The sequence below is a fragment of the Xenopus laevis genome, chromosome 5L, assembly GCF_017654675.1.
Source record: "Xenopus laevis strain J_2021 chromosome 5L, Xenopus_laevis_v10.1, whole genome shotgun sequence".
NCBI classification, from domain to species: Eukaryota; Metazoa; Chordata; class Amphibia; order Anura; family Pipidae; genus Xenopus; species Xenopus laevis.
Window position 1 is genome coordinate 77,788,846 of NC_054379.1, and position 26,039 is coordinate 77,814,884.

The 26,039-nt window shown below is 39.1% G+C and overlaps 1 protein-coding gene across 1 annotated transcript; it reads right to left on the reverse strand.

The window, feature by feature from the left end:
* Window positions 1-3,119: 3,119 nt before the first annotated feature.
* On the reverse strand, window positions 3,120-25,334 carry LOC121393705 (G-protein coupled receptor family C group 6 member A-like). Its single transcript, XM_041562974.1, has 5 exons — window positions 25,042-25,334; window positions 21,557-22,405; window positions 14,718-14,930; window positions 9,320-9,437; window positions 3,120-4,901 (listed from the first exon to the last, which is right to left on the reverse strand). The coding sequence occupies exons 1-5, from the start codon at window positions 25,303-25,305 to the stop codon at window positions 3,850-3,852; spliced, it is 2,496 nt and encodes an 831-aa protein (XP_041418908.1). The 5' UTR covers window positions 25,306-25,334; the 3' UTR covers window positions 3,120-3,849.
* Between the last annotated feature and the right edge of the window lie 705 nt (window positions 25,335-26,039).

Here is a 26,039-nt window from a genome sequence, read left to right on the forward strand (position 1 = left end):
ACTAATGCTTTGACTAAACACCCTTGTTTCCAATCCTACATTGAGCTTCCACTGCTGTGTTGCTATTTTATGTATTGGTAAAAGTTTAGCCTTCCTTTTCTGAGAAATGGTTAGGTTCAAAGGAAAAGAGAAAAGAAAAAGAGATGACCCATCTCATTGCACCTTCCCATCCATATGTTGTACAAACTCAGTGAAGTATTGCTTAAAACTTAACTTTTAATAAAGTATTAAAAACCATTGTCTAGATAGCAACATTAAAATAAAGGTTAGCTAGGAGGCCGATAGACTAAATAGTAAGGGGTAGGAGAGGTAAAGTCTCCTGGGAGTGACGGTTGGTTGGAGAGAACCGAAAAATAGTATTGATTATTAGACCATAAATCACTCTATGTATCTGTAGAGTCAGCCAATCATTAACCCACTTCAGGCCACCCCTTCACCCACTCCAGGATCCCTCCCTTCCAGTGTGCGGTCGACCTGCTGGATAATTATGGTAACGAGGCCTAAATTACATATGGTTCTTGCAGTCACCAGATGTATCGAGATACTAGTAGCAAAATCCTAACCCACGGATCATATGATGCGCCAACCCCTTCACCCTCCAGAGTCCCCTCCTGATCCGGTCTCCCCAGTTATAGATTCGTTGTCCCTATCAGACGCCTACCTAACCAAAAGCTAAAATTGCGCCTGACGCGCGTTTCACCCGCTAGCTTGCGGGCTTTAAAGGTTAGGATTAGGATTTTTTGAATCTTTATTGGCAAAACATTTCTTTTCACAAGGACATCAAATAGCACGATTAAGATGGCAAATACTAGAAAAGGTTAATGCTAAACCAGGTACAGATATAAGGAAAAATCTACTACAGAGAGAGTGCTACTGGATATGGCTTATGCAGTCACGTCACCCTAGGGGGTTAAATGAAGATTTTGATATGACCAGCTTTCTGTAAATTTATTTCCTTTTCTTTGTACTCAAAATCTTGTGTCTCTTTATTCAGATAAAAAGTATTGCCGGATTGGATTTAAGGGACAGATTCCCCTCCTATGTAGGGTAAGGCAGTTAAGTTGTTTCCTTTTTGAATATTAATTGAAGCTGATACATTGAAAATATGTACATATTATTGAAACTGATACATTGTTATTTGTACATATGTCATTTCTGCTAAAGGAGATTAAGATACTTTGTGCCTTATGGACCTGTTCCTGGAAGTTTTTAATAAGGTTTTTAATGTTTAATAGTATTTTTCTTTTACTTTTTTCAGTGAGCTCTATTATGGACATTACTACAAATTTTTGATCACTTCTTCACACAATTGGATAACTTTCCTGAAATTTTTGGACAATGTACTTACAATTGTTGTTTTTTTTTAGTTAATTGATTTTGCATACTTAATTGAGTATGGTTACACCCACTTACGAAGTCACGTTACCTACCTATGCTTTAAATTGCTCTGTGCATTATGATCTTGTATGCTTGATAAAGGGGGACAACCCCGAAACGTTGCATGCTGCATTAAATAAATTTAAAGCAAGGGTATCACCTTGCCAGCATTACCCGTGTGCCAGTGAATCCTTCCGATACCTATTTCACCATGCACCGGGGCTTCGCTTTTGGAAGACTAGGGAGTGCGTCTGTATTGAACTTTTACATTCTCATTCTTCTCATTGTTGTTAGACAGCTGGGAGGGGGTGATATCACTCTAACTTGCAGTACAGCAGTAAAGAGTGACTGAAGTTTATCAGAGCACAAGTCACATGACTGGGGGCAGCTGGGAAACTGACAATATGCCTAGCCCCATGTCAGATTTCAAAATTAAATATAAAAAAAAACAGGTTGCTCTTTTGAGAAACGGATTTCAGTGCAGAAGTCTGCTGGAGCTGCACTATTAACTGGTGTGTTTTGAAGGATTAACATGCTCGATTGAGATATGGGTTTGGTTTGGTGATGGTTCATAGGTGGGTGACTCTATAAAGCACTTTCATTAGTATTATGTTGTATCTTGATAAAGGTCCCTGGTGAGGACCGAATGGGAGCAGCACCTGCGACTTTGTTTAAATTTTGGTGAGTGACAATATATTATATATATATATATATATATATATATATATATATATATATATATATATATATATATATATATATATATATATATATATATATATACACAATTTTTATACAATATATATGTTAGCTTTTTTTATATTTAAAGCATAACAATGGTATTTGGTGGCGCATGTGCAGTAGAGGGATTTACCGATAAGGATCTACTGCGCATGCGCCCTAAAGTCACAAAGTATAAAGTATACACAAAATTAGCTGACCCTTCTCAGATTCTCTTTAGCTATGCAGCATGTTTAATTTTCATAAGTTTCCCCACACAAAATGCAGCCAGATTTATAGTTCCTTGTATTATATTATAATGTTTTTTGTTAACTGGCTTAATATCCACATATTATTACAATTCCACTACACCAGGATCCAGATACCATATACTATTGATACAGGGTTTCCCTTCCCTGATTAACATTTGTAATGATTCAGTCATTTAAAGTAGTCTCCTAACTGTTCCTTATACTCTACAAATGAACATTTGCTTATTACTTCCCTGATATAAACATAGTTTAATGCTTTTAATGTATATATTAAAAATCGAGTGAATGAGGCAACAATAATAACTTCCCCACACCTATGAATGAAATTTTTATGTTTACACAATTATTGTCAGTATTATTTTACTATATTATTTTATTATACATCAGTCCCTGCCCGAGTGGAGTTATGAGCTGTATTTTATTACATAATCCCATATGGTCAATATCACATTCATACACATTGTGATCAATTTTATCAGATACCAATTAACCTTCCTGTATGTTTTTGGATTGTGGGAGGAAACTGGAGTGCCCAGAAAAAAATCATTTATGCTCATACCATAATGTTTTCTTTTTGGACTCCCCTATATACAGTGGATACACATATCCTCTCACTCATTTCTAGTTAAATTGCATAAAGCGTACCCTTTTGTTTGTCCAAGATCCATGTAATACACAGAAAAATAATTCAACCTGATGTATCAGACTCATTAAAACAGAAGGATTGGAATAATAGTTTATTATCTCACATATTAATATAATATCTTGTAGTTAAGGATAAAACCTGAACTAGAATATAACATTTTTATGTACAACAATTGGCACTTAGTTGGACAATAATCCAATCATTATTAAATGCATGTTGAACAATCAGATATACTGTCCCTTAAACAGATGTATTGTAATCATATAGCAGGATTGTTATCAAAATATAATCGTAACCAATTAAGTTACAGAACTGTTTTTAGTAAAAAGACCATCTTTATCCTTAGAAAGCCTGTTAGCCAACATAGATGGGCTACCTACTGTAACCATGTCAACCACCTTCTCTAATCACATGAGGTGGGCAAGTAAGAGCAGGTGACTGTAAAGTAAACCTATCTTCCAGGACCCCATGTGTGAGGAGATCACTGCTTATCATTGACAATGAGATATGCATTCTTACCAATAAGCTGGGACAATACAGACCCAAAACTGGGAGGGTAAGTAGTAACACTTTTGAATTCTAGTTTACAGATGAGAATTTTAATTCCGGAGGGGAACTTTCTTATTATCCTCTCATTATCATCCCCTTCTTGAAATTCTATTTGACCTGTTGTTTCCAGTCCAAAAGGACCTGACCATTACAGCCTGTTTTTTCTGTAACAACTCCTGGCCTTATTTCCTGCTCTTCGGAGCTCCAGGGTGTGAGTGTATCATTAAGAATCGAGCTGATGTCACAGAATGTAGGCAAACTAGCCAATGAGGGATATAATATCACCTAATAGCTCTTGTGCCTCCTTCTAACTGTTTGCTTTGTGCTTCTGAAATTGATTTTGTCTTGTGGTAAAAAACTATTATGCCTGCCATCTTGTTGAGAAGTAGCAGATGAAAATGCCCCATTTCTGTTCTCTAGTGACAGTTTAGATATCCGTGTCTTGGATAAGTTTAAGAGATTGTTCATGTTCCTTATACGTCTGATTTTTCTTCTTTTAAACAAAATGATGTACAATGATGGTAGAAGTTGGCAGGCTATAACTCCATAGATTGATGCTAACATGGCAATAACTTGCACTGCAGACTGATATACATCACTGGTATTTATGTAGATAGGAATAAATATAGTCCATACAAACAAATATATGAGCATACTAAATTTGATACACCAAGCCTCATTGTATCTGTTTTGTAGCTTCTTACCATTGAATGCAAGAATAAAGTTTGTAAATGCAAGAATGCCAGTGTACCCCAACATCATGCCAAATGCCACATAGGAGCCCTCATCACACTGAAGAATAAGTACTTTAGGCTTGGTGTCGATTTCTTTAACAAAAGGAGATTTCAGAATAATCCATATTAAACAAAGACAGAGTTGGAAAGCAGTTAAACCACTAAGAAGTGCTGCTGGCTGGTATTTTAAATGAATGTTGCCTCCTTTGGTTGACTGAAAGGCAACAAAAATATTTAAAGATTTGATTACAATACAAGATAGACATAGGGTGAAGCCAATCCCATAGAGGGGTTGCCTGATCTTGCAAATAATATCACTTGGCTGACCAATGAAAAATCCAGTGTCCACCAAGCTTAGTAATAGGGATGCAATCAGAAGGTAGCTATAATTACCTCCTGCATCTTTTATTGCTGATGTGTCCCTGTAATTAATAAATACAATCCCAATCATTAGCAGCAGCAAAATGGCAAATGCTGCGAAACTCATTAAAGTAATGGCAAATGGGTTATTTCTTTGGAAATATTCAACTGTCCTGTTTTCACACCGGGAGCTTCCATTATTTGACCACTGATGGCCAGGACACTTAGTGCATTCAGTCATATCTATAGGAAAGAAAGCAAGTTTGGATATTAAGAAATGTATTTCTAATTTCTAATTAGCAATGAACAATATAATTTTTTTGTTATCATGTAATGGAAATTACATATCCGTTTTCTAATAAATTGTGATTATGCATAATATGCTATATATTTATTTTTGTAGACACATATTTACTATTTATATGTTAAAAGTTGTTTATGTTATTACGTCACCAAATGCCTTATATATAATTACATTCATGCCATATCACCTTTTAAGACCACAAATTGTTTTGTATAAAAAAATTGACATTCTGTTAAAGGGGTAATTCAATTTTGAATTAGCTTTAAGTAAGAGGGCAGACAATGATTTTCTTTTTCTATGCAGTACCTTGTACTTTATCCAAACTAAAGTTAATTAATCCATATTGAAGCAAAACCAGCCAATTGGGTTTAATATTATTAGTAGAAATTATAATAAAATAAGCTAAAAATAAATTTATTAGAAAATTCCATTTTTGCTTCATCACGATTTGCGCAAATTTCCAGCGAAATTCGTGAAATGGGCGAATAAATTTTGATGCTTGTGACTTTTTGCCCCCCCAAGAGCCTCCAGTGGCTCACAAGGTAAGACTCCTGGATCCGCACACACATGAGTTTGAGTCCGGGCTGGTCCTGACAGAACCCCCCCTTGAGGATCGACCACTGGGCGATCCCAGGATCAAATGGGCACCTTTCCTTTTTAGACACCTGACTTGCAAGAAGATCATAAGTCAGGACACAAGCCTCGCCAGAGTCGGGAACCGGGACAGGAGCCTCGCCAGAGTTGGGAACCAGGACAGGAGCCTCGCCAGAGTCGGGAACTGGGACAGGAGCCTCTCCAGAGTCGGGAACCAGGATATGAACATAGGTAGGATCCGGAGCATTACCAGAGTGAGGAGCAAAGACATGAGTATCGCCAGAGTCAAGAAGGCAGACAGGAATGTGCACACCGATTACATGTCGGGGACCAGCACGTGCACCCATTACGGGTGGCTGACCAGCATTGGCACCCATTACAGTTGGCGGACCAGCACAGGCACCCATTACAGGTGGCGAACCAAGACAGGCACCAACTACAGGTGCATGACAGAGACAGGCACCCACTACAGGTGCAGAAATGAGACAGGCACCCATTAAATGTGCAGGACCGAGGCAGGCACCCATTACAGGTGTAGGACCGACATAAATACCCAACAGAAATACAAGGAGAAATGTCAGGAAAGTGATGCCACTCTTTACAGCAACAGGGCCGATATAGGTGCTTAGGCCGGGAGGCCAGGGCAGACAGGTCCTTAGGCCCAAAGACCAGGGCAGGCAGGTCCTCGGGCACAGAGGCCAGGGCAGACAGCATTACTAGAGTGAGGAGCAAAGACATGAGTATCGCCAGAGTCAAGAAGGCAGACAGGAATGTTCACACCCATTACATGTGGGGGACCAGCACGTGCACCCATTACAGGTGGCTGACCAGCATTGGCACCCATTACAGGTGGCCCAGGCCCAGAGGCCAGGGCAGGCAGGTCCTCAAGTCCGGAGAGCAGGGCAGACAGGTCCTCAGGCACGGAGGCCAGGGCAGACAGGTCCTCAGGCCCGGAGGTCAGGGCAGACACTGGCACAGGACGAAGCAGTCATCTGGGAACTGTCATGGGTATATATGGGTATATATAATTTATATGAAGGTATGGAGGGGTGTGTCTATGGATGCTGGGTTTTCATTTGGAGGGGTTGAACTTGATGAACTTTGTCTTTTTTCAACACGATTTAACTATGTAACTGTGTAACTATGGAGAACAGGCAAGGAGACTGGAACTGAAACAGGACAACGTAGTCATCTGGAACAGGCACGAGAACAGACGCTGGCTGGACTGCTAGCACAGAGGTTGTAACAGGCTGGACTGTTGGCACGGAGGCTGGAACAGGCTGGACTGCTGGCACGGAGGCTGGAACAGGCTGGACTGCTGGCATGGAGGCTGGAACAGGCTAAACTGCTGGCACAGAGGCTGGAACAGGCTAAACTGCTGACACAGAGGCTGGAACAGGCTGAACTGCTGGCACAGAGGCTGAAACAGGTTGTCAGTTTGAGATAGAGAATCCGCAGCAGTTGGGGAGAATACGGGTCAGGAGTAACAAGAACCAGCAAGCAGGAATCGTAGTCAGAACAGGCCAAGGTCAGTACACAGGAACGTTGGAATCAGGAACAAGGAACACAGAAGCTTGGAATACAGGAGCTAGGTATACAGGCACTTGGAACAAGGACGGCAAGTCTTGCAGGGAAAACGCAATGACCAAGTACAGGTCAGGGCTGGGCTTAAAAAAGTGTACATAATCGGAAATGGGAAACACATGAGGGTAACGAGATGGGAGGAGACCAGGGAGGAGACATACTGGAAACAGGCAGAATCAGGAACATAGATGAACCAGCCCCAAGAGCCTCCAGTGGCTCAAAAGGTAAGTGTTAGGGGCACATTTACTTTGCTCGAGTGAAGGAATAGAATAAAAAAAACTTTTCGAATGTTTTTTTTGGCTACTTCGACCATCGAATTGGCTACTTCGCCCTTCGACTACGACTTCGAATCGAACGATTCGAACTAAAAATCGTTCGAATATTCGACCATTCGATAGTCGACGTACTGTCTCTTTAAACAAAACTTCGACCCCCTACTTCGCCACCTAAAACCTACCGAAGGGCAATGTTAGCCTAAGGGGAAGGTCCCCATAGGCTTTCCTATGTTTTTTTGGTCGTAGAAAAATCGTTCGATCGATGGATTAAAATCCTTAGAATCGTTCGATTTGAAGGATTTAATCGTTCGATCGAACTAATTGCGGTAAATCCTTCGACTTCGATATTCGAAGTCGAAGGATTTACATTCAGCAGTCGAATATCGAGGGTTAATTAACCCTCGATATTTGACCATATGTAAATCTGCCCCTTAGTGTCCCGGAACTGCACACACAAGAGTTTGAGTCTGAGCTGGTCCTGACAGAATGTTGAATAGAAATATTTGTTTCAAATAAAGTAGTAGGATATTTAGATTACATTTTGGGGCCTATTTATTGAGCCTCATATTTTTCTTGTTGAGTTTTAAAGGGGAAAAATCTGAATTTTTAGAAGGAAAAAAACTGTAATTTTTTGAGATTTATTAAAGCTCCTAAAAATCCAAATCTGAAAATACTCCAGCAAAAACTGTCGAAAAAAGGTAAAAGTCAGTGGCAGATGTCCCTTTTACAATTGGAAGATTTTTTTTGCCTTTGTGATGTTCGATGGTTTTGGGCTGTTTGGCGCTGGTTTTCATTCGATAATCTGAAAAAGTCAGATAGTAGCTCGTAAAAGTTGCGATTTATGAGCTACTATTTGAAAAAGGTACATGATTGTAATTGTTGCAAGATTTTGCTGAGACTTTTTCCAGCACGCACAATTTCCCTTTGGATTGTATAGTAAATTTAGCAAATCGTGGTTAGTAGTTGGGTCGAATTTCTATTTTTAAAATAATTAGATACATTTGAGTTTTAATAAATACCCCCTTATAGTTCTTAAGGAAAATTTTACAAAATACCGTAATGTAAAACTTAAGTTGTTAAAATATAACATAGCGTTATGTGTAAGAATAACGTTAATCAATTATAAAATGTAGAATTACTAATTACAGTATGTTATATAAGGCAGTGGATTGAGGATAGAATTGGATTGATTAAGAGTAGAATTTGATTCCCAGAGGGAAGGATTTTTTCCACCAACAAAAACACAATATTTATTTGTTTCAGTAGGGTTTTTTTTTGCCTTCCCCTGGATTCTAATGTTAGTATAATTTACAGTATGTTAGCACAGATGCCATAGGAAATAACAAGATGGTTAAAGTAGGTTAGGAACCCACTTAGAGAGCCTACCTTGATTTGGTGGCAGGAATGATATTATTTAGCCAAACCTAATAAAGAATTTCTGGTATTTTTCTGTACCAGAATTCATGCTCCCACACCTAAAGTCTCTTTCCTGTGTGTAAAAGTGTCTGTCTCTTCCCTGTGTGTGAGGGAATCTGAGAGAACCAATAAGCTGATAGAAGCATCATTCACTGCACAAACATGTCTGGATTTCTTTATTCGGAATTCTGGACAGGCAGTTTTCACACACAGCCTTTCTAAAAACCAGATTGGCATAAAATTTCATTTCTGGGTGCTGAGAGCCTGATTTTGCAGGGGAAGGGGAGGGTCTGTGGTCCACAATATTTCTAACAGCCCAAATTTAAGTTTGGCAAAAATATAAAAATGATTACACAAAGAAGGCAAAATGTATTATAATGGCACCTACTTATAACATGACTCTCCAGATTATTATGTTAGTGGAATTATATGAGATGCCACATGCTTGGTACACACTTACATTTGTTTAAATTAATAAAATTATTTACCTGTTTCTGAAGAGAAATGGTCTTCTGGACAAGGAATACACTCATAACAACAACTAATCAATGAGTGTTTTTTGTAATATCCTGGGGGACAAGGCTTGTTACAGTCAGAAAAAGGAATCTGTAAAGAAAAAATCAAAAGGTCAGCAAAAGTGCTGAGATATTACTAGTGTTCATTTATAACAACCAATCAGCAAAGAGCTCTTGAAAAGTCTACAGCAATTTAGAAAATCAAAGCTAACTATATATATATATATATATATATATATATATATATATATATATATATATATATATATATATATAGTTGATATTACAAATCCTTTCAATATTAGAAAACAATTAGTGAAAGCTGGGATCTCTTTACTAAAATACCCATTTATTGCTTACTCATGTAGGGTTAAATCCTTCAATGGTTTGCGAATATACCATACTAATCAATAACCTATGCCCTGGGGGGAATGCTTTCCCCTATTGGCTATTCCCCTATCCCCCATGGATGTAATGACCATGTCCTGCCCATGTTTAATAAAATAGGTTGAAGCACATTCTTCTTCCACTTTGAACTCCACATTCTGTATATGGCGAATGCCGCTGAAGAGGCTGGAGCACAAGGCCCTAGTAAAGAACAGTCCCCTAAAGGAACCAAGCACTTATTGAAAGCTAGGGAACAGGGAGCCAGTAATACAAATAACACCTGAAACTAGCTAAACTGCAAAACTGGACAAATTCCTTAATAGTCACTGGTGTGCAAATTTCTGAATGTAGTTTGAGAACACCATCTCTTTCTCAACATCATGAGGGGCCAGCTGGGAGCAACTGTGCTCTGCTACAAAGTAGTTAAAGTAATTCATATTGGACCAAAAAAGGGTTAAATACATATTTGTCCTTGATCTTTATTTCTGTTTTTATAAGTATTTTGACTGAACATTGATTATGTGGGACTATATTTACTGATTGTTTCTCTGACTTGTAAATCATACATTCTATTTGTATTGCTGTAAAATATGAGTCTAAATATGACTTATGAACACAACAAAATTAAGGGGCACGTTCACTAAAGAAAGAATTGTGTTTTTGTGACGAATTTTCATTAAAAAGACAACTTGCAGCAACATTGCCTATTTAGCGAATTACATTGTCGCTGGCAAACTTTCGTTGCGTTTTGCCAGGCAAATTTTCACTCAGACAAACAATCGTAAATCCGTTAATTTATCAGTGTGAGAATTTTAATTCATTACCTTTTTCACCAAAATCTATTTCCCAGGTTCTGACTGTCGAATCAATACAATTAAGCTATATCCAGGGGCGCTTTGCCAATGAGGCGAGTTGAGGCTGTCGTCTCAGGCGGCAGCGCCCCACTAGGTACCAGGGGCAGCAAAAATGCCACTCCGGATACTTTAAGAGCCGCATTTCCAGTTCTCAAACCAGAAATTCATCTCTTCTAGCACAGAGAGCGCAGTTAGGCTCTCTGCGCTAGCGTACTGGCCCTCTCTGACGCCTTCCTGGACCCCCTCAGGTGCAAAAATGTAAGTGCATGGGGGAGGGGGGCGGCAGCAACTGCTGCTGCCTCAGGCGGTGAAGGGGCCAGGATCGCCCCTGGCTATATCCTCAACATTATTATGTCAATGACATCATATCCTGTATCCCACAAAAAGTCATAAGCAAAAGTCAAAACGCTGGCGTTTTTTCATATTTAAAGTGGGATTATGTTTACAATTTGCAACTATTAAAAATATCTTGTTTGCACTTTTTAACTTTTGAAACTCATGCCAAATTAGTTTTAGGGTGGGCTCATGGCCTAGGACAATAGAGGATCTCTGTCTTCATTTTGCTTCCTTGGACATTTTTAATAATAAGTGGCCACTTCCAGCAATTTCACCAACATCACTAATAAATATATACATATACTCTTTATATACTCACTGAATTTAAATTGACGTAATCATAAGTACGTTAACAAAGTTTCACGAGGAAGAAAATAATGCTAGAGAAAATTTGTTATGAAATTTTCCACCCCAATGAATCACCGCTGACGCCAGCGTTCTTTTGCAGAGACGTAATTATAATAATATTGATGAATTTGAGTATTTGTCACAAAATAACGTCTGACATAGTTTACATAGTTTGCGCAAATGTGCCTCAGGAATATAGCACTGGAGTTTGCTTGTAAGGGTGCCCTTAAAGGCCAAGTACACCAACGTGTTATAACCAAAGAAAATATTTATTTGTTGAAGAAAATACACATACATTCATGGATTCACATTCGTTCCAGGGAATACAAATACTTGCACCACAATATTCTGTTTACTCCCACACTTGCCAAGCATTTCATTCCTCTATGTTCAAGTACCCCAGCTGAGGTTCCACAGACACATCCCTTTCCAGGGTTACTCACCACCTTCCGGTCCTGACACAACTGACATTTACGCCACGCCTTGCCTCCACCTGGGCAGGAATTTCCAGTGACACCTTCCGGTCCTAACAGTCCAGCATACGCTCTATGCCCCTCTGTCCTACTCTGGATAGGAATTTTCCAACCCCTCCTTCAGGATGTCTTGGCCTCACTATTGCTTCCGCCCTCACTGGCTTAGCCTGGTTCATACGCCACTACTTCCTCGTTGGGGTCTCAGCTACCCATTCTAGCTGTTCCTGAACTAACTAAAGCAGAGCCCTGGGCAAGCCGGCCAATCGCGGCGCCGGCTTAGTGTGCGCATGCGCGAATGGCTGCTCGCGTGCGCATGTGCGAATGGTCGCTTGCGTGCGCGAATTGACAACCGCGTGCGCATGCGCGAAGCGTGCGCATGCGCTGATTCGATTCTTGCGCATACGCACAAGCGAAAAAATACCACAGATAGTCGGGCAGAGATGGGAACGGACACGGGGTAGGTGACAGAGGCGGTACGTGCCTGGCGCCCCCCAGCTTTGCGCCCTAGGCACGTGCCTACTCTGCCTACCCCTAGTTCCGGCCCTGAACTAAAGTACCTGATAGTTCACACTGGTGCCCTGTCACTGTCTACATCCAAAATGTGTTCCATCCCTTTGGGTATGTTTTCCCTTTTAATACCTTTTCTGTTTCAGCCATTACTATAACATTTCCTCTGCATGTGCTGTCCTTGGGTCTATCCATTTGCCTTCCCTTCTACTTATCACATGAAACCTCTTCTCGACCTAAATGTTTTACACTGCTGCCATCTTGTGGTGACTCTTACACACTACATCTCAAATTACAAAACAATTCACAATTTTAATTTTACACAATTCATACACACATTTAGCACACAACACCCAATCACCCTCTTACATGCTTACATGTGTGTTTGTAACTGTGTGAATATACATTATTCTTAAAGGACACTGAAAGGCATTTAATTATTTTGATACAATTTAATAGAGGGCCCCTGCATGTACATGATCTCTGAAATAATTTTTCAAAAAAGCATTCCTGTCTCCAGTACTGACCTCCCGAAGTGAATGCTAGTTCTTCATTTTCGGCACCACCATGTTTTCTCCTGTGACGTATGCAAGATAGCGCCAGTGAACTGAAAGCACATGCGCCAAAGTTATTCCTCCCCTTGGGCTGAGTTGCTATTGGTGCGTGCATCAAGATAGGATAGCTATAACTGATCTGTGGATGACTGCTCCTTGGACTTCTATGGAAGCGCGCTCAAGAGTAGTTTTAAATGCGCTGCCTTCTGGTCCCAACAACTGCGCAGACTCGGCAGTCTTGGTCTTGGTGCAGGAGCACGGAATTGTGGGAATTTCTCTTCGTGAACTCTGTGTTTTTTTACTACAAGGCTGCTGATCAAAGAAATGGCTTAAAAATCAGCAGGCTTTAATAAAAGCATGACACCAGCAGAGGTATGCCTCTCAATGGAGACAAATTCTTTATTGCACTTTCCTTGCCCTTCTTTGTCAACACCTTTCTTATTATATAAGGATCTACCCCTGAATTTATATAAATATATTATTAATAAATGTATGTAGTGGGCTGGCCTGACACTATTTTTACATGTACTCTGTAATCCTTTTTGAATGTAAAGCATACCAGCCTGTCCCTTCACATGAAAGAACCTCAACAGCTGCAGTGGAGTGAAGTAAATGCAGATGAGTTGGGATCATTATGCCACTAAGCGCTGTTAGTAACTGTACTATATTATGCTGTGGGTGACCGTACCACTAAAGCTGGGAAAAAATCTACCTAGCCTGTTTAGGGCAGCAAGCTGTTAGATGCAACAGATTGCTTCATACTCCAAATGCCTGCAGGTGCTCCTTTTTGTATGGGTAGAAATGGAAATAAGGGAGTTCACATACCATAGTCATGCATAGACCGGAGTGATACTGACACTAAAAAAATAATTTTTAAAATATGAATGTACATTAAAAGTCACCTATAGGTCATGTTGATAGCACATCTTTTGCCAAGAAATAATAAGTATATTTTGGATGAACAGATAAAAAATGCTGCTATTGAGTCCCAACTTCAACAGTTTTACACTGTGTACAGGAATTACTTTTTTCTACTTTTTAATAGTTTAAAAAATCTATACATTTTGTTTTCCTGCTGACTAAAAATACTGATGGCAAGTTCTGCTAATTTAATTAGGAAGATGTGGAAATTTCTGTCTCAGGGACACAGGGCTAATACTCAAGTGCTGGTGCCACAAGTGCATGGAGTAATAAGATTACTTACCATGGACCTCATACTGGAATTGACAACTGGCACCAAAAAATAACAGGTCTGTAGTATATGAATATGCAGCATGCACGGGATGGAGATGTAACTTCCTACCTCTTGGGACACTCTAAGCACAGGATGTGTCCCAATGCACAGAGCTGCCCCGTGATGTCACTTTGGCTTCAAATTTTAATTTAAGAAGTATTCCCTGCTTCTTATTTATTGCCTTGTTTCCTGTGTTTTGCTTCCTGGCTTAACCCTGTGCCTGTTCCTGACTTTTTGCTGCTTACCCTGCCTAATTCTTGTCTGTACTTCACTATTGAAGTTCCCTCTGAAGTGTTCAGGTCCTCTGTCGATCCTGCAGCAAAAAGTTTTGAGGCCCCAAAAGGGTGTCAGTAAAGACCGGTTTTGACAGGGGTCTCCTGCTGCACTAACGAGGGGTTCCTTAAGCAGTTCCAGGGCTCCTGCTGAACTGTCCATAACAAGTATGGAGTTTTCCAGGAAATGACTTTACTACAAAGCATTTTTCAGATCCAACAATACCTTCACACCCAGTTATCGTCTGCAGTCTTAAATTAGTCTCAATGAGTCATATGAAACAAGTGATTCCTTATGCTCTATTTATAACTGATGAAACATTTTACAGCGTGATTCATTAAAGCATAGTTTATAGCAATATTATTTATATTCATGCGTTATTCTTAGCCTTTTGCGTATACTTACGTTATCATCTTTAGTGTTCCAAAACAGAAGGGTTTCATCTACCCTTAGTTCAGATGTTGACGTATTATACTGTCCAACAGCTGTATATACTGGTGGTCTTAGCAATGTGTGCCAGTTGATTATGTCATATCCACTCGAGAAATCTCCATTTTCATCAAATGTATATGGGTCAGAATTAAGGAAAAACTGGACTTTTCGGATTTCCTTCAGTAACTGCAATGCATAATTTTCAGTGGATGATAAAGTATTTTTCATGCACAAAAGAAAAAAAACATATTCTTGGAAATTATGGTTACTGTGTAGGGGTTATCTTTACTGGAGCAGATGATTTCTGCTACATTTACATAACTGCTATATATTTAATATTTGCAGAGCTGCCACTTTTAAATGTTTTGTCATGTTATAAGTAACAGAAAACTCCAGCACAGCAGAAGTTAAATTGCAATACGGGGATAGCACCTGTGTTTACAGTACTTGTGTCCAGTCAAAAAATAAGTTTTGAGAGTGTGTCCTTTTGTCAGGTGCTGGAGTTTTCTGTTCCATGTACCTGTGGGGGTGCATAGGGGGGCAGCAGTGTGAAAAAGCCAGGTGTGAAGTTACATGCAATTTTACATTAATTTCTAAAGAAAACAAGATTTTTGGACAAATGATATATAAGTTGACATAGTGATATATACTTTTTGGGGATTATAAATTGCCATTCAGAGGGTGTTGCACATTTAAGTAACAATGAAAGCTTTTTTCAGTATATTTAGATTAGAATAATTCATATATTATATATATAGACATTTGATTACATTTTTTTTTACATTTTGTTGGATGGGTCGGTTAGAGTGAAACATTGCAGACTTGCAGCACTGGGATCCTATGCATCGGTTCCATTCGAGTATTCTGGTTCCCTCCCGCATTCAAAAAACATTCAGGTCAATTGGCTCCTGATAAAACTGACTGTGTGGGGGTTATTTACAAAAATCCGAATTTATCTCATATTTTATTTAAAAAAACCAAGACCAAATCCCATGCTTGATTTTAGCTTATTTATTAATTAAAAAACTGGATTTAATCTCGAAAAAACTCAATAAAATTGAGCGAAAACACAAAATGCTCAGATTTTTCTGCCTTTTTTCTCAAATCGCTAAAAAAATTTGAGTTTTTTCCCCCGACAACCATAAAAAAGTTGGATTTTCGGGGTAAATCCAGCTCAGAACTCTCCCATTGACTTATAAAGGACCTTCACAGGTCTGAGAGGACCAATTTTTGGATTCTGGCTTTTTGCAACATCTGGGTATAATAAATCTCTAACAATTTTAGTTTTTTCTCTAAAAATTTTCTGGTGAAAAAAACTAGAATTTTTTGAGATTTTAATAAATAACCCTTTGTCTGTGAAATCAAACTTAGATTGTAAGCACCATCGGGGCAGGGATTTAAATGTTTCTGGCAGAGTATAATAGAGCTTTCCCTGCAGCTCTTGCATGTTTCACTTTAGTTTAAAGGACAAGGAAAGCTATAAGTTTATTCCTCATAATGTTATAGAGAATCCCCACTTGTACCTGATCGCCAAATTTGTTTTTTTAAATCACCCTTGTAGTGCCCATTGCAGCTAAGCACTATAAGTCCTCAGTTGCAGCTGCCATTTTAGTTGAAGTGATGTACAGTAATCAACAAGCTGTGACCAGTGTAACAGAGGAGCACAGCAGAGCAGAAAGGAATAGGCAGCTCTGGCAAGACACAGCAGGATGGAAGCAGGAGAAGCTCTGAAACGCACCCAAATCGGCTCAAAAGAGAACTGTGTAATAAGAACTTGCAGATCAGTGTACATTTGCCCAATGTACATTGGCACGTTACCATAACTACTTAGGCCGCTATGATTGGTGTGCACCGAATGATGGCTGTGCTTTGCAGGGATAAGTGCATCTTGTCAATAAGTACTTAAGTCGTTCTCCCGATTATTATGTGCTTTCGCTGCCTATTGAGGGAATGTTCTGCGCACGGCCAATAGTCTTGGTCTTGCAGAAAGTGTGATTAATTATGGGAAGTTTTAACACAGACATGAACAGTTTAGCCTACACTGTAGCGTTTGAAATAAAAAAAAGGGCAACGTTTAGAGTGGAATGAAAAGGACTAACAGCAACACTATAAGTATGCCTGTTAATAGAAATTAATTCTTTCCTAGTCTTTCCTTGTCCTTTAAAGGCATCCTTCATCCAAAAATTGCTTTTTTGCATTCTGAAAAAAATACAATTCTGAGAAACATATCATTCTAAGCCAGCTAAACCCCAACCTTGGCACACTAGTGTAACACGGTACCTCAGAAGATGTAGTAGATCAGCTGAGCGACGGTGGAGAAAGTCACGAACTGATCCTGGCTTCATCCACTTCAAATTCATGCTCTCCTGCTATAACCGAGCCCTATCATTAGCCAAAGAACAATACTTCTCTAATCTAATATCTACTATGTCCTCCAAACCACAGCAGCTGTTTGCCACATTTAACTCACTCCTATGCCCCCCTCCACCTCCTCCACCTATTAATGTTACCGCCCAAGACCTTGCTCATTTCTTTAATGAAAAAATCGATCTCATTAAGCTGAGCATACCGTCCGACAACAATCTCAGACCAATGTGCAGTCCACTCACATCTACTTTGCACTCCTTCACCCCTGCAACTCTAGATGAAGTTAGCAAACTTCTAGCCAGCTCAAAACCCACCACCTGCTCCCTTGACCCCATACCCTCTCGCCTTCTCCACCCAATCTCTGATACACTCTCTCCTGCACTTACCCACCTATTCAATCTTTCACTCTCTACTGGTACCTTTCCATCATTATACAAACAAGCACTAATCACTCCTATCCTTTAAAAAACCTTCCCTTGATCCCAGCTCTGCCGCTAACTATCGACCAGTCTCCCTTCTTCCATTCGCCTCCAAATTACTAGAAAGGCTTGTTTACAAACGCCTGATCCAGCATCTCACTCACAACTCCCTTCTCGACCCTTTGCAATCTGGCTTCCGCCCATCACACTCGACTGAAACTGCACTCACCAAAGTAACCAATGATCTTCTATTGGCAAAGTCTAAAGGTCATTATTCCATTCTAATCCTTCTAGATCTCTCTGCAGCCTTTGACACAGTTGACCACACACTCCTCCTTGACATTCTACACTCATCTGGCATTCGGGACACTGCTCTTTCATGGTTTACATCTTATCTGTCTGACCGTTCCTTTAAAGTTTCCTTCTCTAACTCTACTTCTACTACTTTCCCACTCTCTGTTGGAGTTCCTCAAGGCTCTGTTCTTGGCCCCCTGCTGTTCTCGCTCTATACAACTTCACTAGGAAAACTCATTCAGTCATTTGGACTTCAGTATCACCTTTATGCTGATGACACCTAACTCTACTTGTCTACTCCTGATCTGTCTAATTCTGTCCTTTCCCAAGTCACAGACTGTCTCTCTGCTGTCTCCTCCTGGATGTCACAGCGCCACCTGAAACTGAACCTTTCTAAAACAGAACTCATTATATTTCCTCCAAGATCCTCCCCTGTCCCTCAGATATCACTCACTGTAAACAACACCACCTTTCATTCCACCACACAGGCACGCTGCCTAGGACTTAGGACTTAGACTCTCATCTGTCTTTTTCACCACACATTCAAACACTTGCAAAATCTTGCCGTATTCAACTGCGCAACATTGCTTGAATACGACCCTATCTTAGTTCAGAATCAACTAAAACACTGATTCAGTCTCTCATCATCTCCCGCCTTGATTACTGCAACTTACTCCTCACAGGTATTCCAACAAGTCACCTTTCACAACTCCAATCTGTTCTAAACGCGGCCGCTAGACTCATTCATCTAGCTCGCAGCTCAACATCAGCTGCTCCCATATGTATGTCCCTTCACTGGCTCCCAATCTCTTTTAGAATCAAATTCAAATTACTTACACTCACATTCAAGGCCCTTAATAATGAAACCCCTCCCTATATTTCATCTCTAATCTCCAAATACACTCCTTCACGAAACCTACGCTCTGCTTCTGATCTTCGCCTCACTTCTCCTCTGGTCACTTCTGCCCATTCTCGTCTACAAGACTTCTCTCGGGCTTCTGCTTTTCTCTGGAACTCTCTGCCACAAGCTGTCAGACTTTCTCCTTCTTTCCAAACTTTCAAGCGCTCCTTAAAGGCCCACCTGTTTAAAGAGGCTTATTCGATGTACCTTAATTAATCATTGCTGTATCAAAAATGACAAAGTGTTTATACAATCCTAATGTCTTAATTGTACCCTAACCTTTTAGTTTGTAAACCCTATTGTACTCTGTAATCCTTGTCTGTTATCCACCATTTATTCCCTGTTTGCTATAACTGCAGTAAAGCACTGCGTATCTTGACAGCGCTATAAAAATAAATGATGATGATGATGATGATGTTTCTAATATACATTCATGATAAATGTTCATCAGTTTTAAAGTTAGTTGTAGGCCCCTAGTGTCTCCGGATGATACAGACAAATTAAAGGTATGGATCTAGCAAAGTAAAGATATATACACAATGTGAAGTAAATCAAAGTCCTTACAATATTCCACAGGTGCTCCGTCTTAGCACCGCAAACAACAATATAGTTTATCCAGAGGTGTGGAAAGAAGGACGCAACTACAGGATTCCTGCTAATGTGCTATTTATTAGCCACACAACATGTTTCGGACAGCATGTGTCCTTTCTCAAGTGTGAACACAAGTGAAAAGCATACAACATATAAAGCCACACAGTGGAGTAAAAACACACCCACTTCCACCTGGCACCTAACTAAGTATCAATTAGGCACAGAAATAAGATGCACTGTGTTAGTGTCAATATAAATATATAACGTTGCAAAATGTCATACAGATACCGGTTGACTCTGAAAAGGATCCTGAAAGTTAAAGAACATAACATTTAGACTGTGATTAAAATATATAAAGTGCATATCCATATATAAACAGTAAAAACCGTTTTAAAATGATTAAAACCAATAGAAACTTGATATAAGGAGTAAGAACTGCCCACACAGGGCCTACTTACCCTCAGACGCATGCAGCCTTACATAATAACAATATATATGCTGTCCCTGCCCAACTTTAAATACAAGGCAATAGCTCTTACCCTTGTGTGGAAAACGTAAGTTTTCAAAATCTGAAAAGAGAAAATTGTATTAAAATGGATTATAGGAACGGTGTTAAGCTCCAATGGTCATTTAGACCCATAGGTAGCAAAGTATTCATTTTTTTAATCCATTTAGCCTCTTGTTGAAGCAATAATTTCTGTAAATTGCCACCTCTTTTTGGCAATGTAATGTTTTCCAAAACTAGCCATTTTAATTGCATATGGTTATGTCCCAGCGAGGCAAAATGCCTTGATACAGGTGTATCAGATTGAGTACCTGCTTTAAAATTTCTAATATTGCCCCTGTGTTCCTTAATGCGTTCTTTAACCGCTCGGCAAGTTTGTCCAATGTATGCCATTCCACAGGGGCTAGTTTTGGAAAACATTACATTGCCAAAAAGAGGTGGCAATTTACAGAAATTATTGCTTCAACAAGAGGCTAAATGGATTAAAAAAATGAATACTTTGCTACCTATGGGTCTAAATGACCATTGGAGCTTAACACCGTTCCTATAATCCATTTTAATACAATTTTCTCTTTTCAGATTTTGAAAACTTACGTTTTCCACACAAGGGTAAGAGCTATTGCCTTGTATTTAAAGTTGGGCAGGGACAGCATATATATTGTTATTATGTAAGGCTGCATGCGTCTGAGGGTAAGTAGGCCCTGTGTGGGCAGTTCTTACTCCTTATATCAAGTTTCTATTGGTTTTAATCATTTTAAAACGGTTTTTACTGTTTATATATGGATATGCACTTTATATATTTTAATCACAGTCTAAATGTTATGTTCTTTAACTTTCAGGATCCTTTTCAGAGTCAACCGGTATCTGTATGACATTTTGCAACGTTATATATTTATATTGACACTAACACAGTGCATCTTATTTCTGTGCCTAATTGATACTTAGTTAGGTGCCAGGTGGAAGTGGGTGTGTTTTTACTCCACTGTGTGGCTTTATATGTTGTATGCTTTTCACTTGTGTTCACACTTGAGAAAGGACACATGCTGTCCGAAACATGTTGTGTGGCTAATAAATAGCACATTAGCAGGAATCCTGTAGTTGCGTCCTTCTTTCCACACCTCTGGATAAACTATAAAGGTATGGATCTGTTATCCAGAATACTAATATCCAGGGAGCTCAGAATTAAGAGAAAGAGTCTCCCATTCAGCCCATTTGAAGCCAATAATTCTAAATTTTAAGATTATTTTCTTTTGAAGTATAATAATTAAACAGTACCTGGTACTCGATGGAAAATCCATTTTGGTTGACTAAACAATCCTATTGGGGTTAATAATATTTTAGGAGACTTTAATCCAAAGTACAAAAAATAAAAGCAATCTGCCATTTAAATTACGGTAGGCCTCCATGTCCTTTCAGAGGACAGAGGCCAACAGTCACCCCATGAATACAGGACTATCTGCCTTTGACAATGCTATTTGTGTGTATTCAGGATCCAAGATATTGTCCCCATGCTATTTGGGGTGGGGTTCCATTACTTCTTTACAGGGAAATGTCCTGCTACAGTAGGTAAAAGTCATTTAAAAGAGGCAAATAATCAATCCACCAATTGGTTTACTAAGCAGACTTTGACAGTAAAGCTTATATGGCTGCATGGCCAGTTAAGAGAAACCATGCTTTAATTAACACAAATATATAATTTGACACAAGATCATTAACGGGATACTCTGTTTCTTACCTCGACTTGTGACACATTCATATTCTTTATGCATGTTCCATTTCTGCACAGAATATTTTGTAAAGACTGACCGATGGCTGCAACTGCCAGAGAAACTCTGTATGGTGTACTCCATTCTATATGTTCCACCAGATAGTCATCATTTGCCAGTGATACATTCTTCACCTTGCATGCCAGAGCAGATTTCATCTTTACAGGTGAACACTTTTTTGCTAATGAATCCATGCATTCCAAGAACTTTCTATAGTCTTTAGTACAGCCAAAACGAATATTTTTATATTCTTCCAAAAAACTGTTTGTGGCTCCATATGGTGGAGGCTGGAGGTTTTGCAAATATTCTGTAAATCCTTCAACGAGTTTAGCCTGGAACATCAACCCAAGTACAGCACCAACTTTATCAATATCTTTCATGTTCAGCACTTCCCTTGAGGTTGACCAGACATCAGTTGCAATCCATGTTCTTGATATGTTCATTCTTATAGCTTCTTGAAACAGTTTGATGACAATGGGGCCCTTTGCAACCACTATAACCACATTTGCAGTACTGTTTTTAAGTTCACTGATTAAATTATCAATGTTTTTTTGCATAGAAGGATGGCCTACATACGATGGAATGGTCTTGGAAAATGCAGTACATATCCTTTCTTCTTTAAAGTATGCATTCAGCAATTCAGCAGCAGAACATCCATAATCATCATCACTTGCAATTATTCCAACCCAGTTCCATCCAAAAGTCCTAATGAGCTTGGCAATGGCCCGTGTTTGGTGTTTATCATTTGGAACTGTCCGCAAAAAGGAAGGGAACCTTAATTTGTCACTAAGGCTTGGAGCAGACGATGCAGTACTTATCTGTTAGAAGGAAAATGTCAAATTTATTCAATGTTATTAATCAGTACAGTATTTTTACTTGCTGTCTTTATGCTTAACATTTACAGTTTTTGTAGAGTTTCTAAAGCTTTTCCAGTGAAGTAAAATAATTATCATGTGGTGATAGAATTGTACTGAAATCCTATTATTTCAAAAGCATTTTGACATTATTGATGGGGAGCTAAAATATTGATGACCTTATTTATTATTCTATAAGTTTACCAGAAAAATTGTCTTTCACTAGGTCTGAGTTGGTGCAAATCTTGTTTATCTTGGTTGAAAATATGTTAATTATGCAAATATAACTGTGCATAATTTTGTTGAAATGTTTATCTATATATATAATTATTAATTATATATAATTATTTCTTGTATTTGTATCCCTTATTATTCTGTGAAGTGTTGGGGGGGGGGTCAAGAGCGCTAGTGATGTACAACTCAGAAAAAACTCAAACTGCACCTGACCCTAACCTGTAAAGCTTTATCCCGCACCCAACCCTAACTGCCAAAATGTTGTCATTGTAGGACCCGTGCCCAACCTGTACCAGCATCTTTCCTCTCCATACACTGCTTATGCTTTCTGATAAGATTACAAGAGAAGGAATCTTCAGGATCAGAGGAGGAGTGTACTCCTCCAGTCTGAACCACACCCAACCCATAAACATGATGGTTAACTCAAATTTCAAGGCAGCTTGTAATGAAAAAACAGACATGAAATATTTACTAAATTAAGTCTATGTATGGTTTATCTTGCAGTCAGGAACTATAGAGAGCTGAAGTTGGCAACTGATTCTGCCAAGAAGAGTATATCAAACATGGGACAACTTGATCAGAGGTACTGTATACCAAAGTCAAGTAAGTAGTCTCTGCTTACTGGTGAAAAGCTAAATAATAACTCATTCAGTAAAATACAGTCAGTTGAAATAGTGACAGAGACTGCTGTAGAATCATTCAGGTGAGACAGTGGTAAGACTAAAGAGAAGTACTGGTACTTAAAATACTGTGCAGTGAAACACCAAATCTCTTCAACTTGGAGCATAAGTGATTCGGTAACCGATTACAGGAGAAGCAGAGAAAGGGTCTGTTAAACTGAGCAGGTAATGATAACTGATAACCAGAGTACTCTGGCATGTTACCTGTGAGGCTATAATAACTTCAGCAGATTAGCAGGAAGCATGAGGTTAGAGGAGGTGTAACCTTAAACATGAGGTATGGAACACATTCTCATATCCAGCTCGACACTATTGAGAGACTTATTTTCCTTTTAAACAGCTCAGATGTGGCACCATCCTGTTTTCTCACCTTTCCCTGACAGAGACTGCTGACCCTTGCTCTATCAATGCCAAAATGGCCACTTTATTTCCTGTTCCTGTTTGCTTTATTCACCTTTCACTAACAACAACTTTATACTTCACAGTTTTACTTAGTACTCACTGCCTCCTAGTGGCCAAACTAATTATACATTAGCGAGTGGCATTTTGCCTCCTTACACTGGTAAAAAAAGGAGACTTAGCTAAAAGAAATGAGATGAGTAAAAGTAAAAGTAACAGCAAGTGGAAAGAGGCTGGTGAACGGGAGGGATAACCAAAGGACCTGTTGCAGTTGTGACTGATGGACAAGGGCTGATAGCCGGAGGGGTAACCATAGGCACTATTGCAAGTGTTAGTAGTGAACTGATGTATGGAGGGTATTAGGGGAATAGGTGTAGTCTTACCAATCATAAGTAATGCTGCTGTCATACAGGTGGGGAAGAAGGCCATTGTAATTGTTGCATAAATGGAGCCCCTCAATTGGGACACAGGAGGGAAGCAAGAACAAGACAGATATATGAGCAGGAGAAAGTTAAAACAGGAAAATGTTGGATCATCTGAATAAGAAACAGTGCTGACAATAACTGTGCATTGGAAGTTGGAGAAGCTAGATTTTAATTAGCTCTTGGGATCAGTTAGCACAAATAATGACATGAGATGCAAACATGGGCATCTGCAGAAACATTTTGAGGGTGAGGGAATTCATCAACCAAAAATAACCAGTTTTTCCCAAATAAGCCTGTATACAGGTGTTATGGTAATGCCAGGACATGTAATGTAGGACATCATTTTTTTTTACAAAGCCCAGAAAGTTGCTTATAGCTTGCATAAATGGTTAGATAGGGAGTATATATTATGAGAATGTGATGCATTATACATAACACAATAACAGCTTATATTATTTGGGGAAAAAAAGGTTACATCCTTATGCCAAAGTCCTGTTATTCATGGTGACCCAGATTCAATATCAGTATCAGGTACATGGGAACTCTTCTAATTTTCCCTGTGTTCTCTCCTGTCTGCACATAATACTACCAAGCCACAGAACTTGCCATTGAATGCTACTTCAAAACATACTCCTCCATCCATTCCATTGCCTTGGTATGGATGGAGGAGTATGTTTTGGAGTAGCATCCCCCCCTAGCCCCTGGACCATCTGGTTCCAATGCTTATGACATTTGGTGCGAAACACATTCAGTTGTTATTTTCATTACCAAAGCTTATGTTGCAGCTCTCTTTTATCTCTGGCCCTACTTTCTAGTGTGTTTGTTTTGTGTGCCTGTCTTATACAGAGCTTATGATATTTACCTGAGGGATATAATGAAGGCTTAGAATCCTGGATATAGCTATTGACAGTTCTGAAAATGTTTCTTCTACAACAGCTTTCACTGTAGGAGTTACTTCTGTGTTATTGCAGGATGGAAGGTTGTTCCATGCGTCCAGCTCAGGAAAAAGTTTAACTGTTAATTGCACAGCTTTGGAAACATCAGAACAGGAATCATAGATTTCATAGCCCAGTTTTATTCCTGGTAACAGGGTAGAATTGTTTATTCTTTCTATTGCATATATCATTGATAGGGCTTTAACCACGTATCTTAGCTGCAACCTGGGGAAATAGATCATTATTATAAGCATATAATAATGTATGACACACAATGACATCAATTATAAGCAGATACTACTGACTTATAAAAACAGTTTCCGTTTACAATTGTGATTTAATGAACTGGATAGAATGTTTGGTACACACCTGGTTTAATTTCAGTAAAGTGAAAGGCCTTAACTTTAGTTATAAAAAAAATATTCAAGGGGGGCATAGTGGAGCTACTTTGCTGCTTTTATCTTAGGTTTAATTCCAACCATGGAACTATCTGCCCTTGCTGGAATTAGCTTGTTTGTTTTCCCTGTCTCTACACTACAGAAAGACACAGGTAGGCTTCTGATAAAAATGGACCATTGTGTGTATGTGATTACAAGCCTGCTGGACAAGTATATGAACCTCCTCTAACATTTATTTCTGGGCATCTGCTCCCCCTCAGTCACCCCACCCCCACATTTATGAAGCCTTCCCTTCTTATTTAATGGAAAGTAAAAGTTACATGGTTTTTGCACTGCAATTCTTGATTCCTGTCACTTTTTGAATGTTCCCTATACCTGCACCCCAGAACATTACTATTTTCTTATTATTTTTTCTGCTCTGTTTCTGACCCCTTTGATCATCTTCACGAATGTTTTCACAGTTACGCAAATTTTTCGGCGGAGTTATGAGATTAGCTCATAACTAGTCTGCAGACATGATAAGTGAA

Excerpts from the sequence above, each read along its gene's own strand:
- LOC121393705 (XM_041562974.1), bottom strand. The coding sequence starts at position 25,305 with ATGATATATGCAATAGAAAGAATAAACAATTCTACCCTGTTACCAGGA. Across the intron at positions 22,406-25,041 it reads GCCTTCATTATATCCCTCAG|ATAAGTACTGCATCGTCTGC; the intron begins GTAAATATCATA and ends TCCTTCTAACAG. Across the intron at positions 4,902-9,319 it reads CCATTTCTCTTCAGAAACAG|ATATGACTGAATGCACTAAG; the intron begins GTAAATAATTTT and ends TCTTTCCTATAG.